The sequence below is a fragment of the Panthera leo genome, chromosome B1, assembly GCF_018350215.1.
Source record: "Panthera leo isolate Ple1 chromosome B1, P.leo_Ple1_pat1.1, whole genome shotgun sequence".
NCBI classification, from domain to species: Eukaryota; Metazoa; Chordata; class Mammalia; order Carnivora; family Felidae; genus Panthera; species Panthera leo.
The window spans coordinates 34,737,274-34,756,109 of record NC_056682.1 but is presented as its reverse complement, the minus strand read 5'-3'; the positions used below and the strand labels follow the sequence as shown (position 1 = coordinate 34,756,109).

At 54.2% G+C, this 18,836-nt stretch overlaps 1 protein-coding gene across 1 annotated transcript in view; it reads right to left on the bottom strand.

The window, feature by feature from the left end:
- LOXL2 (lysyl oxidase like 2) overlaps positions 1-18,836 on the bottom strand; it is a 93,237-nt gene that overhangs the window by 29,898 nt on the left and 44,503 nt on the right. The window contains exons 4-6 of the mRNA XM_042934559.1: positions 12,937-13,148; positions 6,164-6,386; positions 2,407-2,590 (exon numbers count right to left, since the gene is read on the bottom strand). Coding sequence (XP_042790493.1) covers positions 2,407-2,590; positions 6,164-6,386; positions 12,937-13,148 — 619 coding nt within the window. The remainder of the gene's footprint in view (positions 1-2,406; positions 2,591-6,163; positions 6,387-12,936; positions 13,149-18,836) is intronic.

Here is an 18,836-nt window from a genome sequence, read left to right as displayed (position 1 = left end):
GGGATTTCAGGCAAAAGGGTTTTAAAGCCACTGCTCTAGGGCTGCCACTGGCCACACTGAGCGCTTGGAATGTGGCCGGTCCAGACTGGAATGTGCTCCACGTATAAAACACACCCTAGATTTCAAAGACTTGGTACACGAAACGTACACTATCTCATTAACAGCATTCATTCTGATTACATGTTGAAATAATAATTTGGGGGATAGATTCGATTAAGGAAAATATATTATTGAAATTAATTTCACCTGTTTCTTTTTATTTGTTTTTACAAGGCTACTAGAAAATTCAAAATTACTTATGTGGCTCACGTTGTATTTGTATTGGACAGCTAAGGTCTAGAGTGTTAAAACTGCTTCACCAGGTATTCATTCAGCTGACCCTACTTATGCAACTGGAACTCATTCATTCATTCATTCATTCACTCATTGATTCATTCATTCTTCATAAAATGAATATCCCAGGGCACTATAAGCTGGCAAGACTTAGCACGAAGAACACAGGCCCTCCCCTCTTGCAGCACTCGGTCATGGAGGGAGGTGGTTGTGGAAACAGCTGGAGCCCAGATATGTGCAGGGGGTCGCAGAACACATAGCACAGTGCCTGACTCTGACCCGTCCCGGTGAGAAGAGCAGGTCTCAGGGAACCCACAGGAGGCAGGAGCCAGATAAACCCTCAAATGTGAATCCAGTGAAGAATCTGAGGACCTGGAGTTTACTCAAGGTCACAGAGAAAGTAGGTAGCAGGCCCAGGACGAGGACTGAGGTCGCCTGCCTCCCCATCCTTGCCTTTCACACCCTCACTCTGGGTGTGGTCACTTGGCCCACCAGCCAGAGCCAGAACGGAACTGAGCCTGTCTGCTCTGTGACTTGACACTGAATGTGGACTTTCCCCCTTCTGCCTAGCAGAGTTGATCTGCCCAGAGTGGCAGGAGATAATAAATCATCCAGTGGTTCTTTCCAGGACAGCACTGAAAATGCCAACTGTCTCTCTCTCCAGAGTTCTGCAGGTCCTTGGAAACCATTGGCTGCTCTGGGCAGGGAATAACTAGGTCAACAGCCCACGCCCATGATAAATGGAATGCTTATGTCATCCAGTGCTTATTTATTCCTCAGGGTGAGTGGTCTTTGTACAGTAGGCCTTGGGGAAACACACACCGACACATCAGCCAATCAATAAAACGGACTGTGGGAATATTCGAGATCCAAAGGAACTCCAAAGAGCTCATCATGACCAGGGGAGGAGGAGGACTGTCGTGTGGTATAACTGAGGCTTCCAGATGGCACGATGCAAGGTTAGAGTCCAGCCTAGACCCCTAACCTTCAGGGCATGCCCAGGAAACTGCAGGGGATTGCAGAATGGGGGTAGAGAGGCGTTCTGAACGTGAGCAGGACTGGGCCAAGGTGGGCACACAGGGAGAAGCCCAAATATGAGTGAGCTAAAGACTTGGGTTTTAGATTTTCTCCACCACTAACTATGGGGATGACTGCAAGCTTGTGCTCCAGCACCTGAGGCCTCGTCTGTTGGACCAGATGCACTGAGGTCCCCTTCAGCAGTGCCATCTATGATTCCGGGACTCTCTCTCCAGTCCATTGGGCTATTACTTCCTCCAATGTGACCGCTGACCTCACCACATTCCTTTCTGTGGGGTGATGGCCTTATGTCCGGCAGTATGGAAACATCCTCTCCCCACAGGACGGGACACCCCACCCTCCTTGCCGGAAAAGGAAGCTATCTGTCACGTTCTCATGCGATGTTTGCCTCGGTGCTCTCAACGGAACGACCAGCTCGAAAGCTTCTTACACTTTTGGTCTCTGCTTAAATGAAAGATCTGTTCAGGACACTTAATGAAAACCAGGCTCCTTCTCATTAGCGTCGCGTGTCATCCAGAGACGGGCATCCTGTTCCCAGTCTCTGGTGGCGGGGAGAGAATGTTTGTGGGGCCGCACCAGAGTGGGAAAGAAAGATGACTTTTGGGACTCTTTTGTGTCTGGGGTGGTCCACAGCCTGAGGAATTCCGAGGTCCTGTCCTGGAGGAAGACCTTGAGAATTCCAGCAGTCTCGGTGGGACAGTGGGGAGTACCGGGTTGGGAGCCGGGAGACCCCTGTTAGAGTATTCGCTGGCTGCTAATTTGTTGTCTCATCTTGGTTATTCACTCCCTTCTCTGGGCCTCAGCTTCCAAATTCATACAGTGGGGGACTCAGTGTTCCCTAAGACCCTTCCAGCTCTGACTGCTGGGGGAGCGGCCAGGGATTCTCTAACAGAGCGGCAGCGGCGAGTGGGAGGGGGCACAGCAAGAAGACCCCGAAAGGCCCAAGGCCAGCGCACCTGGGTTGGGCTCCCCGCGCCATGCTCTCTGTGAAGAGAGGCCACAGAACGCCCCCTCGCCCCCTGCCCCATTCCTTACCTTGCCCCAGCTGGGAGCCAGCGATGGCCTCTTTGGCACTCCCAAAGCCCAGCTCTCTGCAGACCACGCTGGCAGACACCAGGTCCCACTTGTCGTCACAGACGGTTCCCCATTCTCCGTTCTTGAGCACCTCCACTCGGCCCTCTCCGATGTTGGCACCACCTCTCAACCGCACCAGGGGTTGCTGAAGGGACACACGGTCCTGCTGAGTGCAAAAGCTGATGCCCACTCGGCAGGCCGTCACTGCCCGCTCCCCTCCCTCTCCAGCCGCCCCACCCCAAACACAGGTGCCTCGGCGAGGAGCTGAAACGGGGCTAGATTTGTGCGCGTGCGTGTGCACGGGGCGGGAGGTGTGCACATGCCCCCTCTGCACGTTGGCTGTGCTGCAAACTTGCTTTGCGGTCCTCCCCTGGAGCTTTTGTCCTGGACTGTCGAGGAGCCCACTGGGACCCTCATCAGTTAGTCACCCCAACCCATGCTTGGCTCAGGGGCCTTACCACCAGTACCTCCCTGCACCCCCTCCCTCCAGAACCTCAAGCTTTAGAGCTACGGAGAGGAGCTCCTGCCCCAGACTTGGCAGATTCCAGATGGATCATAATTCCACCCTGCTTCTGATAGAGCGCTACGGTCTAGCCCTGTGGGGGACTTCAGGGCACTGAACAGGTTACACTCCAACAATCCCGCTCTGCAGGTAGATGAGAAGCAGGAGCGGGGAGACAGGGAACTATAGCATGGGTCTAACCAAGAAGGCCATGACTTAGAGGACAGACATTGTGCTGGCTAAGGCTGACACGTGTCCAGGGGCTATGTTAGTGCCCGGCCACTGCTCCTGCTTCCCCGCCCCCGTGATTCTACTCCAATTCCAAATCAGCCCAACTCTTCAGAAGATGCGGCCCCACCAGGTACTCAGAGACGATGAGTGGCTATGGTTTAAATGCCCCCAAGTGCTCAGGGACAGCCTGGAAGCCCAATCACCTTACAGGGTTTATTTCATTGCACAAGAGTAAGACCCACCCCGCACCAGCGTTTTGATCCCACTGGATCACATTTTACAAGATGGGAGCTGGAGCACCTGACTCCATCTGCCTACACACGCTGGTCTGCATCAACTTCTGTGCCTGTGTGTGGATGTGTGTGCAAGTGCGTGCATGCCTGTGTGTGTGTGTGTGTGTGTGTGTGTGCACGCCTGAGCGTGTGAGTGCTGGCGTGGGGGCTCAGAGGCTTCGAGGCTCTGAGTTCTCGCCGATGCTGATTTGATTCAACACAGAGGGGGTGGGGTGCCCCTGCAGCCGTTCTATGAATGGTGGATCAGACCAGAGTCACTGCTCCCCTCCAGCCTACGTGGTCCTCAGACCTTACCCACCCACCAAGGGCCCGGCCTGGCTGGAGGTGCCGTTTGTCAGCATTCACGTACACCGGCCACCTTGAGGGCCGAGGCATCAGAAGGGAACCCGTGTCACCATCCTCCAGCCGAGGTTCCCACTCGGCCACACTGCTCTCCCCCACTGACTGCGCCTCGTGGCTGCCACGGCAGGACAGCGTGCAGTGACAGCACTCGGATTTACAGGACGGCTCTGACCCTGCCACTAGGGGGAGAAGAAAAGAGGGACAGGGGTGCGTGCAAAACACCCACTGGCTTCAGGAACCTTTGTTCTAGCTTTAGAAAACAAACTCAAAACAACTGCTGGCTGCAGCCCGTTTGCTTTGCGGTCGAGCCGCGGCCTCTCCCCTCCCCCACCCCGTGCCCAAGCTGTCCGGCACAGGAAGCTGTGATTTCCACGTTCTGGAGATGGCTCAGAGGGGCTGGCTGGTGGGTGGGAATAGAACATGCGAAGAGGAGAGGGAGGGGTAGGAAAGGTGGCTGATCATTTATTAGGGAGCAGACCATCCAAGACCAAGCTTAATGGAGGCAGAGGGCCAAATAACCCCGTGCCAGGCTGGCAGTGGCCACACAGTCAGCTGGCCCTGGAGGAAAGCAAGCAATCAAGGGAAAATGTGATGTAAGGCTCATTTGCTCTCTCTTTTTTTTTTTTTTTAATTCATTTGGTATGAATTTAATTCCTTTGCTTTAAACCACACAGCGAGAGGAATTCCAAAACAGTAGGGTCTGGTATTCTGGATGACACATAAGGAAAGCGCCGTGGGCCAGGCTGAGGCTGTAGGAAGGATGTGGCGATCAAATCACGTGGCGGTGGGCTGGAGGGGGGGCAAGGGAGGGTGTGGGGGGGCTGCAGGGGGGCCGGCACCGTCCAGGTGCACCTCTGTCACCTGGCTGCACGTATGCACCCTGCAGTAGGTCTGTCCCCTTTGGAGGCCCCTGTGGGGACCAAGGGGGCAGGGACGGCCGCCTGCTGGAAGAGTCAGGAAGGTACTCCAAATAGTTCCCATGCCCTTGGCTGGGCTCACAGCGTTCATTTCAGTCCTTTCTTTGAAGGCTTTTTCTTTTGTCCAAACACACCACCCCCAGCCTGGGAGGGGGCACCCAACGTGGTTTATTTCACTCCTGCCCGGGGTTCCCTTTTCCTTAGGATGAGCGCTATCACCCCCTTTCCAAGCAGGTCTTTAGATGTTGATGGGGAGGAGAGACTACAGAGGGCAGAGGGGAAAGGCGGGAGAGACAGGGAGAGGGAAGGAGACACAGCATGAGGCCGTCCCTCCCGCACCACCACCTGGTGCCCACACCATCTGCCCCCATCATGGCCTCTCTCCCTCCTCTTCCCCCTGACGTGGTCAGAGCTGACTTGGAACTCACCTCTGCCCAGGTGAGTGTCGAGGTTTTGTCTGGCTCAGGGAACCATTCCCTGATAAACGATCAGCCACCATTCCTACCCTTCCCTCTTCTCCTCCCTGTGCTATTCCCATCCACCAGCCCCATGTGAGCAGTTTCCAGAACATGCACGTCACAGAGACCCTTGGCTATAGGAAAAAGGGAAGAGTAGGAAAAAGAAAAACGAATCTCCTCTTAATGATTTTCAGGGAAGAGAGAATAATGCACTTTCTCTTTTTCAGAGGCTGCGTCAAACCCGGTTCACTTGTCCTAAGAAATCACACAGTGGAAACGGGGGTGCTATTTATGTGAGCAGACGTGCATCAACATGTCCGGAGCATGCTCACGTGCACGTGCACACAGAGGTGCTGCTGACTTACAAACATAGAACATGACCGACAGGTACAGGTGACACAGACATGGGGATGACAGGTTTTCATTTTCTGTCTTGGTGAAGGCTTTTAAAAATTTTTGTCCTTTCTCTTGCAGAACAAACCAAAATACGTTTGGAAACATTTGTGGCTGATTCCATGTGCTTTCGAGAATCATACTGACTTTCCAACAACTCCAGAACACTGTTCTCCTCTGGGAACGGAGCAGGACCCCCGCCCCCCGCCTTTTGTGTGGGGCCAGCAGACAGCACACAGAGCCTGTGACCGTGGGTAATGAGGTGCTCTCTCCTCCTTGGTGTGTGGCCTCCACAGAGGGAACTGTGATCTCAGAGTGGAATAGCAATGGTGAAAGGCCAGATGTGGGTGCTGATGACTGGGGGCTCGGGCCCAGCTGCTTGTCACCCTCTAGAGGTGGCATCTGTTGGTGTGGCCAGTCCTGACAGGTGTCCCACTACATTCCTGCCCTGTAGGGGAGTGGTCTGACTCAGGCCTGGCTCTCCTCATTCCTTCCTGAGGGCCTCTGCTTGCTCCCTCAAAAGCCACCCTCCACCCCATCCATGTGTCAAGTGGCCAGACCCCTCGCTGCATGCATCCTCACCTCTGGCTTGTAGGCTTTCCGGAATCTCGAGGGCCCGTCGGGGTTGAAGACCTGGCCAGGCACACAACTCACCACAGCTGGCAGCCCATTCTCACAGGTGACATTCTTCACGGGGTCTAGCAACACCTGAGGACCCAGCTTGCAGCTGGAGATGTGGGCCTCCGTGCCTGTGCAGTCCATGGAGAATGGCCAGTAGCGTTGCTTCTTCCGGGCGGCAAACATTCTGCAAAGGGTGAGAGGGGGCAGGTGACCAGGGCACCACGGCCACCACACCTCATTCCTTCTGTGACTGGGTGTCGGGCACCGGGCCGGCCACGGTGCTGGCTTCTTGAAGTCTAGTAGTGGAACGGAATGTGCATGGTCCCTGCATCTAGAGCTCAGCCCCACTGAATTGGCATGCACCCAATGAGCACCTTGGCCATGTGGGGCGCCATGCTGGGCACTGGGGAGCAGGACCTGGAAGGACAGACGTTGCCTCCTTCCCCCAGGCAGCTTATATTCTAGGAGAGAAGGGACTTAGCAGTGAGACAGCGTTAAAGCCTATAAAAGGAAATGCAAAAAGGGATCTAAAATAGATAAGACCCCTGGTCCCAGGAAACCCACAGTCTCAGGCAAACCAGATGGTCGCTCACCCAAACCCTTCAGATAATTTCAACATGATTCATTGTTGCTCCTTGCCTGTGTCAATTAGCAGAACAAGTTGAATGTTAAACTCTCTCCCAACGATACGCAAGATTAAAGGGGTAAATCCAAATCCAATGAGAAGCAACGAGAACAGTCTTAAAGCAGCCCGTGGGCTGAATCAAAGTAAAATTTGCTTGGGAATTATAATGGTCATGAAACTCGGCCACAGACCTTATCAAATGTTCACCCAAGAGTCAGTGAGGCTGAGGCTATCTCCATACCATAGCCTGTATTACAGGGAACTCTTAACCTGTATTACATGTAAAGGATTCCTTTTTATGTATTTCTGGAAGGCAGCATAAGGATCGAGGCGAGTCACAGTGTTTTCTAAAACAATAACCAACCAATAGGTAATGAATTAGCGGAAAGGTTACCGTGCCTCAGTTTCCCCATCTCCAAATCAGAAGTAGCAACGGGATTTACTTTATATGATTGTTAGGAAAGTTAAATGAGCGAATGCTGGTGAGGCAATTAAAACTGCACAGGAAGGGCTTCATATGCGTTTGTAAAATAAATAACAACTATATTAAAGGAGAAACAGAAAGGAGGGTTCCCTGTGGTTGCAATGATGACACACAATTTCAATGAGCAGCAGGGTTTGAGCGAGGCTTTGAATAGGGGTGGGATTTACGGAGGAGGAGGGCAGGGAGGACCGTCCTCTCACGCCGGCCCAGCTCTCCGGGGTCTGTGTGCTTGTCCCTGCTTGGAAGAACCTGCGAGATGCCGGAGAGAGCCAGATCGCCTTGCTGCCAGTTGCCCAGTGCAAGGGCCTCCCAGGGCAGGCTGGCCCAGGATGGGGCAGAAATGGGGCCCTGTTTCTGCTGGGTTAGCAGGCCTGGAAATTTCTGTCTCAGAGTGAATGGGATGTGAACATAGAGAAAGGTAAAACCCTACAGACACCACCAATATTTTCTTGCTTTAAAAAAAAAATTTTTTTTTTAAGTTTATTTATTTTTGAGAGAGAGACAGAGCACGATCTGGGGAGGGGCAGAGAGAGACAGGGAGACACAGAAACTGAAGCAGGCTCCAGGCTCTGAGCTGTCACCCAAGCACCCCAAACCAGTATCTTTTCCTAACTAAAAATTTCAACTGGTAACAACTCTGGTGTCCCTGTGGGCACCATGACACAGAATCTTTGGAAAAAGGACTATCCTGGAAAATTCAGGAGGTGTACTCAACATCGCTGCGTAGCCTAGAGTGGAGAACTACACAGGAGGACTGTTAATAATTCTGAGAAAAACTGCCCCTCCCCACTTCCTGGACACAAGGCCCTGCACTCGGAAACAACCTCCAGCTTGTTCCCCCCACCACCACCTCGGACTGGAGAACACATTTGGGGGGCGGTGGACAGCTTGTTCCTCATGACCCACCCCCCAACATTGGGCAAGAGAACACACTCGGGGGCTATCAGCTGCACAAGGGCTGGCCAGACCCCACTGGCTTGAAACCTCCTTCTGCTTCCAGCTTTCAGTGAGCACTGCCCTCGCCCACGAACAGATGTACTGAGTTCTTAATATAGACTGAAGCACCATAGCAAACACATAACCGCTCCTGCCTTTCCCAGACAGCCCTGCTTCCCTCTTACATCAGCTCACGGGAATGCACCGTGGCCCTCCACAGGCCTCCACGATGCCAGCAGCGTCCCCCCACCATGATTCACCAGGGCCAGGCCCAGGGGGTGCAGATATGAGGCGCTGGTGGATGATGGGTGGACAGCCTGCTCCAGGCCTGGTGACTGGAGAGCAACTGAAATGAGATGCAGCTTTGGGCCAAGGGGGAAGCCTGCTTGAGAAAGAGGTGTCTAGCCTATGGCAGGGTAGTGGGACGAATGCTCAGCTGGGCCGATGCAGTTACAAATGAAAAGTCCTGAAAAGGCTCAGGTCTGGGAATGGGTTGAGGGGCATGACTCTCTGTTTATATGATTAGATTTTTGTTCTCTTGACCTAGATTTTCTACTCATAAAGAATTTGGGGGGCGCCTGGGTGGCTCAGTTGGTTGAGCACCCAACTTCAGCTCAGGTCATGATCTCACGGTTCATGAGTTCGAGCCCCGCATCGGGCGCTGTGCTGTCAGTGCGGAGCCTGCCTTGGATCCTCTGTCCCCCTCTCCATACCTCCCTTGCTCATGCTCTCTCTCAAAAGTAAATAAAACATTAAAAATGAAAAGTTCTACTGGCTCTTCCCCAGCCAAGGGAGAAGCCAGATTTTGTTGGGCTTCTGCCAGCTACTGTGTATGTCTATTCCAATGATGAATTCCAGAATTAGGGAAACAACCACGGGATGGGTTCAGGGACCCACTGGGCCCACTGTGAGATGGGCCCAGGCTAAAACCCCATTGATCACCTGACCCACTTAAGGCCCTACTCTGACTGGAGGGCCATGGTGATCTTTGAGTCTCCCAGAATCTGTGTCATTTCAGAGCTTGTGTCCAGTCGTGCCCAAAAGTTCTGATTATTTCATCTTCCCCAGTGCACAGCTATCTTGGTGAAAGGCCATCAGTCCCTTTGGGGAAGCCTGGGAAATTGATTAATGGTGTAAATTTTTGGCAGTGTACTGGGTGGGGTCCTTCTTCAAGGGGACCCAGCCTGCCCTTTACTCAAAGGGTTCCGGGTCTGTAAGCTGGCTCAAGTCTGGGAATTGATCGAGGGGCATGACCCTCTGTTTATATGATTAGATTTTTGTTCTCTTGACCTAGATTTTCTGTTCATAAAGAATTTGGGGGGCGCCTGGGTGGCTCAGTCGGTTAAGCGTCCAGCTCTTGATTGTGGCTCAGGTCATGATCTCACAGATGGTGAGATTGAGCCACGCGTCAGGCTCTGCGCTAACAGAGTCTGGTGCCTGCTTGGGATTCTCTCTACCCGCCCCCACCCCCGCCCCTCTCTTGCTCTCTCTCCCTCTCTCTCTGTCAAAATAAATAAACTTAAAAAAAAAAAAAGAATGAGTAAGAACTTAGTAGACCTCCTATCCATTTCGCTTCTGGGAACATCATGATCAACCAGGCCATGCCCTGGCTGTGCAGGAGTCAAATTGTTCTGATTACTGCTCTGATTCTGCTGGTCTTTCGGGAACCACGCCCACCTGGCCTTCGGAGGCTTGAGTGCTGTTGCCCTGGGATCCAGTCACCACCTCCTGCTTTTAGGATCAGGGATGGCTTACAGAGAAGAGCTACCGGGGAGCTCTTAAGAACACCAGGGTTTCCCTCATAAATTTATTCCTCATTCACGGGGAAAGTGCGTCTTCCAGACCCTCCCAGGCTGGGTAAGGTCTCAGATGACAAATCCACTCCAACATCCAGTCTTCAGCCTTGGAATCCCGTCCTCTACATGAAGCCAAGGAGATCGGGCATTTGCATGTCACTCCCGGTGGGGCCACATTTTGGTCCCCGTGTCAGCCAACCAACCAAATCACGATAGCTCTTCCTAACGCCCGAGATGCGACATTAGACGCAGAATCTCTGCTTAGTTAGCTCACATCAATAAACCGGTGTCAACCTCGGGATCCTGCTTGAAGAAAAAAAATGACCACAATATGCCCCTGGCCCCAAGGAAGGGGCCCTGAAGCTTCGGCATCATTAGCGTCAAGGAGCATCCATGGCTCCCCAGGGCACAGCAGAATGTAGCTCACAGAAAAGCAGTCCTTGGTGGGGAAGCTGACTCCACTCAAGGTGACCCTGTGGGGGTGAGGCCTCGGAGTAGCCACCGGATATGCCGGTTAGCAGAGTTAAGGGTGGAGAGGCCTCGGGCATTGCCCTGGTGAATGTCTAAGGCTGCAGGGCCCCTTTGGACCTGCTGGGTACCAGGAGATACCCACCCTAGACAGAATCACTTTGAAAACGCTTCCTTCCTAAGGGTGAAAGCCCTCCCTGGGAGGCAGTGGGGGGGGGGGGGCTGTCAGCGACAGCAGCAACGGGCTGTGGGAAGGGCGAAAGGGAGTTGGGGAAAGATGCTACTGGAAGTCACAGATTCGGGGATACTCGGCCCCCAGGCCCCTGCTGTCCGTAGCCTCTGAGCATGGCTCCCAGACACCCTGGCCCCAGGCCAGCCCCGCGTCACCTCCCAGACTCAACAGCCAGCCCGTGGCGGGGGCCTGTGCCCTGTAGCCAGGCGGAGCAGAGCTGGGGCTGAGGTAACAGCAGTGTGGAGGACACGACTGGACTCCCTCGCAGGCTCCGCAGGTGGGTTCTGTGACCTCCGAGTCCCCCGCCCTTCAGGCCTGTGTCTCTTTCCATGCAGACTAAGGGCTTGGACCGAGTGAGGGCTGAAGCCATGCCCTGGGAGTCCCAGCTCATCACTTCCTCCAGCCGGCTGCCATCACAGCCCCTAACAGCACCACTGAGGCAGAAGCTTCCCAGTGTGCCCTTCTCTTTTGGGGCCTGACTGTCAGCTGAGTCTAACATAAAACAACCCTAGGTTGTTTTAGCGCCCGCCCTCCCGCTCCCCCATAGCATCTCCAGCTAGAGGTCAGGAGTCGGAGCTGGTTTTCAGCAGCGTCGGTTAATTATCTCCCAACTTGGCCAAGAACACCATCCACCACCAACACCTTGGATGCCTCCCAGCCCTCGGAGCCTTTTCCTGCCCCCTTTTGAAAAGAAAGCACAGCCACAGACATGGGAGTGGGAGGAGCAAGGAGAGGGTTTCCAACCCAGCCCATGAGAGGATCACCAGGGGTGCAGCTGCCAAAACAGATCCGAGACCCCTCCTCGAAAGCAGGAAGAGGACGCAGGACTGCCCGCAGTTGGGGAGATGGCTTTCAAATGCCATCTGAACAAGGCACGTTCTGCCTGGTCTTGAATTGGTGGCAGCCTTCCCCTTCCTAGGACTGGGCTCAGACCTACCACTAGGCTGGGGGCTCTGGTGGGGCCAGCCAGGGGAGGGGTTTGCTTTTCTTGGCTCACTTGGGTCGGAAAAGCTGAGAAGGTGTCCCCAGGGAAGGAGCCGGCCAGCTGGCGGGAGTTGTCCAAAGACTCCGAGGGCTGAGACCACGCCACCTCCCAGCTGCCCTGTGCAACCAGGAAGGTCTGGGCCATGTCTGGGACGGCTGGGGGAGGGAATGGCCACTAAGATCACCCCCAGGGGTGTTGTGAGCCTGCCCTGACGCCAGACTCACCCCTGTGGTGGACTGGGGGCTCTAACCAAAGGCGGCCACGCCAAACCCAAGGAGGGATGCAGCCTGAACTGACCCAAGGATCAGGAGGACGAGCTGGGCTTGGAGCCCGGTCTCCTGACTCTGAAGTTCCCTGTCCCTGGTTTGAAAGGAAAGACGTGGTGTTGTGAGTCTACACCCTCTCCAGGAGTGTAGACCCTGGAGCTGGAGGCCTGTGTTTGGATCCTGGTTCTATAATTTCTCTCTGACTTCTTTGCCTCAACTCTGAAGCAGACTCCTACTTCCTAGTGCTGTGAGAACTCGATGACAAGGGGCAGAGCCTGGCATGGGGTAGGCACTCAGAAACAGACTGTCATTATCATTAATAAGAGGAGATAAGAAGATCCCGCTACCAACCGAGGTCCCCCAGCGGCCAGCTTGTCACAGGGCCCAACCCCTTCACTGGATTCCCCTCGGATCCCCCATCTACCCCCTGGCCCCCTGGGACGTGCCAACTTTGGAAACCATAACAGGTGAGGTTTAACTGGGATTGGAGTAACTGAATCGAATCCAACCGTTTTTCAATTTCCTGACAGTTGTGGAAAGTTCCAGATTTCTCAGAATAATCTTCGCTGAGGAAAAGTAACCATTTCTTAAGTTGGCACTGCCCTTGCCCCATCCGGCCGGGGTATTATTGTCCTTGCTCAGGCCCTGGGGTCACTGAGCTGGCTGTCTGCACTGAGAGGTGGGATTTTTGTGGGCTGCAGCATCTTGCCCTTTGCCTCTGCCCTAACCCTTCCCTCGCCCTACTTTCATCATTCATTTGGGGGTCTGTCTCCCACAGGAGCGGGAGTTCCTCAAGGGCAGGCTTGCTGGAGGGACACTGGCGGCCCCTGCCATGACATAGGGCGGGAGGACTTTTCCTATGCTGGGGGTGCTTGGTAAGAGCTGACTCTTAACCCGGCAGGGCGAGGGCCCGGGAAGCCCAGGCTGGAGCAGTCCCCTTACTTATACACTTTGGTGTTGTACGTCTTCTCCCCAGGGAAGCCAAACATGCCGCAGACCACGCGGGAATTCTTGGCTGTCCAGTGCTTGTCACATATCTGCTTCCACGTCTTGCCGTCCTTCACCTCCACGTAGCCCTCTGTCACGGGGGTGCGCCTGCGGTAGGTGCCCAGGATGGCTCGGATCCGGATGTCCTCCACCTGGATGTTCAGGTTCTGGGAAGAAGGAGGCACAGACGGAGGGGGGTTACCTGCCGGGTCTGCCCCAGAGAGGCGACTGTACCAGCCTGCCTCTGCCCTCAGGCCCTGCACATGGGGGGGCGGAGGGGTGCTCGGGAGCAGGTGGAGAGGAGCCCCAGGACCCCGGCGGCTTCTCCTACGTGCTACAAAGAGCCCAGAGAGCACTGCGCCCCAGCCCTCTCCTGGGGGTTCTCAGAATAAGTGAAGAGAAAATGTGTTTTTTGAATTTTCTGGTTCTATATTAAAAATAATTTGGATTTTGTATTTTACTCCAAAGCATGTCTGTGCGCACATGCGTGTCGGTTTTGTGTGTGTGTGTATCTCCCCATTAATCTTTCAGTAAAACTGAAGCGTGTCAGGCAGATGAGCCTCAGCCGTCCTGAGGCTGGTGGTGCCATCTTGCACACTACCTCGTCCCCTGGGGGTCGGCCTTCCTCAGTGAGAAAATCCCAGGAGAGAAGGGGGATGGCGTGGAGAGAAGAGGGGAAGGAGAAGCTAGGTGCAGGGGCCCAGGCCTGCCCAACAGGGAGGTAGGGATGGACACAACCACCGGGCTATGGAAGGAAAGATTCCAAATGAGTTGAGGCCCTCCGAAAGCCCACTCCTTGCCTCCATTTCCACGCCCACCCCCATCCATCTTTCTGTGGAAGTGATGAAAGAGGTAGGACCCCGACAGGAGGAAGTGGAAAAAGGCTGGGCATGGGGGGCTCCTGCCTCACTGCACTGCAGGCTCTCCTCCCCACACCCTAACACTGAGTGGCAATGCCCCTGCCCCAAGCCTACCCCAGAGGTCCAGGAATTTGGTAGAAGGACAGAGGGCCTCGAGGGGCCAAACTGGATGAGAGAAATGGGGGGCTACCTGGAGTTAGTGATACCTGTGCTCACCCGATCTTCCCCCAAACACTAGGGGAGCTCCCTCCCTAAATCTCTCAGTTCCAGCCCCTCCTCTCTCTGCCCCTGCCCAATGGCACCACCACTGGCTCTTGCAAGGCTCCCTGAGTCCCTGTCTCCATCTCCCTCTTCTATCTGCCACAGGGCAGCCACCAGAGCTCCTTCTAAAACACAGCGATCTTGTCCCTTAACTATATAGTAATGCCTGATTTACTTAGTGAGGTGCCCACAGCTGGTCACGACTGATTCCACCTATGCCTCCAACCCCCTCACTGTCCCCAGCCCCAAATCCATACTCAGATATGATGAACTGCAATATAACACTAACAGACTAGTGTGTGAGCCCCACAAGGAGCGTTTTAGGTACATTCTCTTACTTAATCCTCAAACAATAGAATGAAGTGCTCCACAACTCTCACTATCTTGTTTTCCTAATAAGAAAACTGTTTGAGTCCACTGATCTCCCAAGAACCACCTAGGGGCAGGGAGTGCAGTGTGGGGAGCTCCCTGAGCTGGGCCAGCGGGGCAGAGGGGTGGGGCTGGGCAGGGGTGCCGGGAGGGAGGATCCTGGCAACCTGAGTGCCTGAGCCCCTGTCCAGCCAGGATGCAAATGAACCATGAGGTTGAACAGAACCATTATTTGGGTGCCCGGGGATTCGTGTCTCCTCGCCCTGGCTGCAGAGCGCACAGCCAGGCCCTGTTTCTGCAGTCCGGCAAGGCAGTGGAAAGTATGTGGGCCGGGAGCGATGGCATTTGGCCCTGGTTCCTTTCCATGCAGAGAGGAAGGAAAGCGCCAGGGGCAGGATTATGTTTGCCAGCTTGGATCCTGGATCCTTTACAGCCTCCATTCAGGCCACAGGACCTGTGCCACCAAGACACGTGGACAGGGGCAAGCCAAGAAAGGGCCTGAGCTCTGGACCAGCCTGTGGGTCAGCCCCCTCCTGCCCCTTTCCCCTTCTGGAGGCAGGGCTGAATTCCAGTGTGCAATGCGTAATGCCCAGAAGGAAAGTTACCACTGTGGCACCGGCCCTGTGACACTACAGGGCGGCAGGCTGGGCCTGACTTCACCAAATTCACAGATCCTTCCCTCCCCACTCCCCCCTTGCCATGGGGCAGCAGTGCAAGCTCACTAAGGGGAGAAGTCCAATGTGACCCTGGACATCCAAGCTCCAACCGTGGGAGAGCGGACGCAGCAGACCCACATGCCCTCGTCTTGATGCAGGCTGGCATGTCTTCTGCAGAAGTATGACAGCTGTGGGAGGGAGGGGGCAGGTGGGCTCAGGATGTGGGAAACGAGGCTTGGAGAAGAGAAAGTGCTAGAGCGAGGTGTCCTGGTCCTTGTCTTTGACCTTATTCTTCCACCAACTCCGTGTGTGTGTGCGTGTGCACGTGTGTGTGCACATGTGTGCGTGCGTGCGGAGTGTGCGTACACGCGCGTGTGTATGTGTGTGGAGTGTGCATCTGTTTGTGCACCTATGCGGTGCAGGAAAGGTCCAGAGGGACTCCTTCCCTCCAGCACCTAAAAAAGTGGTCAGGGTCAGGGCTGTTAATTTCAAAATGGAATGTTTTCTTTTCTCCCTCATTTCATCAGGCGCAAATTCGCTTCATTCATTCATTCATTCAAAAAAAATACAGTGTCTGCCCTCCATGGACCTTGTCAGGCTTCTCCCAATGCCCCAAACGCAGGGCCCTGTCTCTTCTCTGAATAATGAAAACTGCGAGGGCCCTCAAATTCCAAATACCAACGAATTCATTATGCGTTCAGGCTCTGTGCCCACTCAAACCCCATGACACCCTCGGAGAAGGCTGATGGCACACCCCCATTCCAGGTGAAAAATGAGAAAACTCAGCGAGGTTTTGCAACTTCTGCCAGTTCACCCAGCCAATAAGCAGGTAAACGAGGGTGAACATTTGAGTTCTGACTCCAAGCCTGTGCTCTGGACTGGTGGCCTCCTGCCCTCCCAGCCACACCCTGTCCATTGCCTGGTATTGAGTTGACACCCCCACCCCCACCCCGGGGCAAGGCCAGGGGCTCAGCTCCTCTGGGGCCTGCACATTCGAAGTCCTTCCTCCACCCTGGCTCTGCGGGAGGAACTGGGAGTCAGACCCAAGTGTGTACGTGAGTGGAGAGCTGCCTCCCAGCTGCTTGTGGACTCCAGCCAGGGGGCGGCAGGGAAGCCCTTCGTGGCACCCATTCAGGGCTCATTGCTAGCTAACGAGCTCACATAAGCTGCTCAGAGACCTCTGTGTAGGAAAACACACACACACACATAACTTCCCTCCTTACCTCACTGCTGTGGAATCTCTTCCATAACCACAAGCGTTAGGATTTTTTTCCCCCCAGCTCAACTCCAAAAGAGAAGATTGGAAACACTAAAACATATACACGTTTTTCTTCTCTAACAAAGAGCTCTCTAGACTTGCTGGTTAATGTATACATTAAGCCCAATAGCCCAGAAGCTGGTAAGACAGCCGGCACATTTTAAACTTCGAGTCTGAATGCTGTCTCTCTCGCCAGAGACAACAGTTCACCCAGATCTCCGAAAAGGCCTTCCTCCAAGGAATGCACAGAACCTTCTAGACTTGTCCTACTCAGAACTCCTCTCCTCCCTAGCGGGGCGTGAGAGTGACGATCGCCCACCTCCAAAAGGGAAAATCAAGGTGCAGGGAGGTCAGGACCCTGCCCTGCTTCAGTCAGTGGGCTGCTGGGGAGAAAGCTAGGGAAGGAGCACCAAGGCAGCACTCCCAGCATTGTGCCTGCACGACATTTGCATTTGCAGCATCTGTGAATGCAAATTTCACAATGTGACAGTCTGGGGCTATGGCCAATGAGGAAAAATCACCAATTCTGAAAGTCTAGTGGAAGATTGCATCAGATAAAGATAACAGGGGGTGGGGTGGTGGGGGGAGGCCAGGCAAGCAAGCAAGACTTACAAGGACGCACTTCACGATCGGAAAGCTTGGCACCAGGGGCAAAGCCCCCCTCCCTTGGCGTGCTTGTAAGGGCCCCATCTTCGCCCAACTATCCTCCTTCTCCCTGTTCTAGAAGTTGTCACTGAATATCAGCCCAGGCCTTCCCAGCTGAGAAGGCAACCAGGGGGTGGTGTCGAGGAGGGAGGACCTCGGCGGCAAGATACATGAGCACACCGTCAGCCCAACTAGGACGCACGGCTGGTTAATGGCACACAACTTCGGCTCGCTTAGCGAGACCCGTCCCTCCACTGCTGGTGGGTTCCTACATCTTGCTCTCTAAGCCCCCGGCTGGCTTTCTTCAGCTGTTTCAAAAACTGGCCTTCTAGGGGCGCCTGGATGGCTCAGTCGGTTAAGCACCTGACTTTGGCTCAGGTCTTGGTCTGGCAGTTCGTGAGTTCGAGTCCCACATCCGGTGAGCACGAACCCCATTCTGGGTGAGCACAGCCCTGCTTTGGGCTCCACATTCTCTCTCTCTCTCTCTCTCTCTCTCTCTGTGCCCCTCGTGAGATTCTCTCTCTGCCCCTTGCTAACTTGTGCTCTCTCTCTCTCAAAAATAGATAACAACAACAACAATAATAATAAATCTTTAAAAAAACCCAACAAGATACAGATCCATTTTCCCAACCACCAGCCTGGCACCTTCCTCAGCACCTCACACCCAACACATCCAAGATACCCTCAACCTTTCCTCTGCCACCCCCGCCCACCCCCCCCACCTCCCCAGTCAGGCTCCTGCCCTTGCAGCTTGCAAGGCACAAGCTTCACCTGTCTTCTGCACCTTCCCCTCCTTACACCTCTAGCCACCCAGCGATGCCTTCTGGCTATCCATCACCACCCCATTTCCACCTCCATCTGCCAGTCAGGTGGCACCGAGAGCCATGGAAGTGAAAGAAAGGCACTGTAATTCTGCCATTTCACATAGGCCATGAGGGGGAATCGCTGCCCCCGGCCACCTCACACACGCCACCAACACACTCATCCACCTTGCCCACTGCGTGTCCACGTCTTGCTCCAAACCTTCCCGTGGCTCCCCAGGCCGTCGGCTCCCTGATTTGATCCATACCACCCTCCCCCTTCCCTTTTCCCAGCCAGTGACCTTCTCGCACTGTCAGGGATATCACTCCTTGAAGCCCGGCGCTGAACCTCCCTGCAATTCTCTCTTCCTTCTCTCTCCTGTCAGAGTCCTACTGACCTCAGGGACAGTCTCATCCACGCATCTGAAAACTGACTGTTGAGTGCTGCTACCCCCCCAGGCACCGTGTGAGGCCCTGGGATGCACAGGCCAACCGGACAGGCAAGTCTCTTGCTGTCACTCACGACAGAGGAGGAAAGAGGCACCACCATCTCCTCCACGAAGCCCCCTTCCCCAAATATCTGGTCCACAGAGATTTGACGTCCTGTTCATTCCCCTGGCATTTGCTTTCTGAGCCAGTCAGTCAGTCCTTGACTTATGCTAACTGTCTTATACTATTAGTATTTATCTTTGCATCTATTTTGCCACCTCCTTGAATCGTGAGTCCCTCAATGGCAGAATTGTGCCTTACTCGTTTTTGTATTACCCATGGCTCCTAGTGCCAGACACGACACATAGGGGGTCCTCAAACATTTTTGGAATGAACCAATTATGATTTTTAAAAATCCAAATGCTAGGAGTTCAACTTAGCTGAAGACTGAGCTCCCAAGCCAAAATTTTAATAAAGACCGCCTTTATTCTTTGTTTAATGCAAAATAAACAACTAGGCAGTACTTGCTTCTCTTCATACCTGTGTGACTTACAGATGGACAAGCAGAACGTCTACG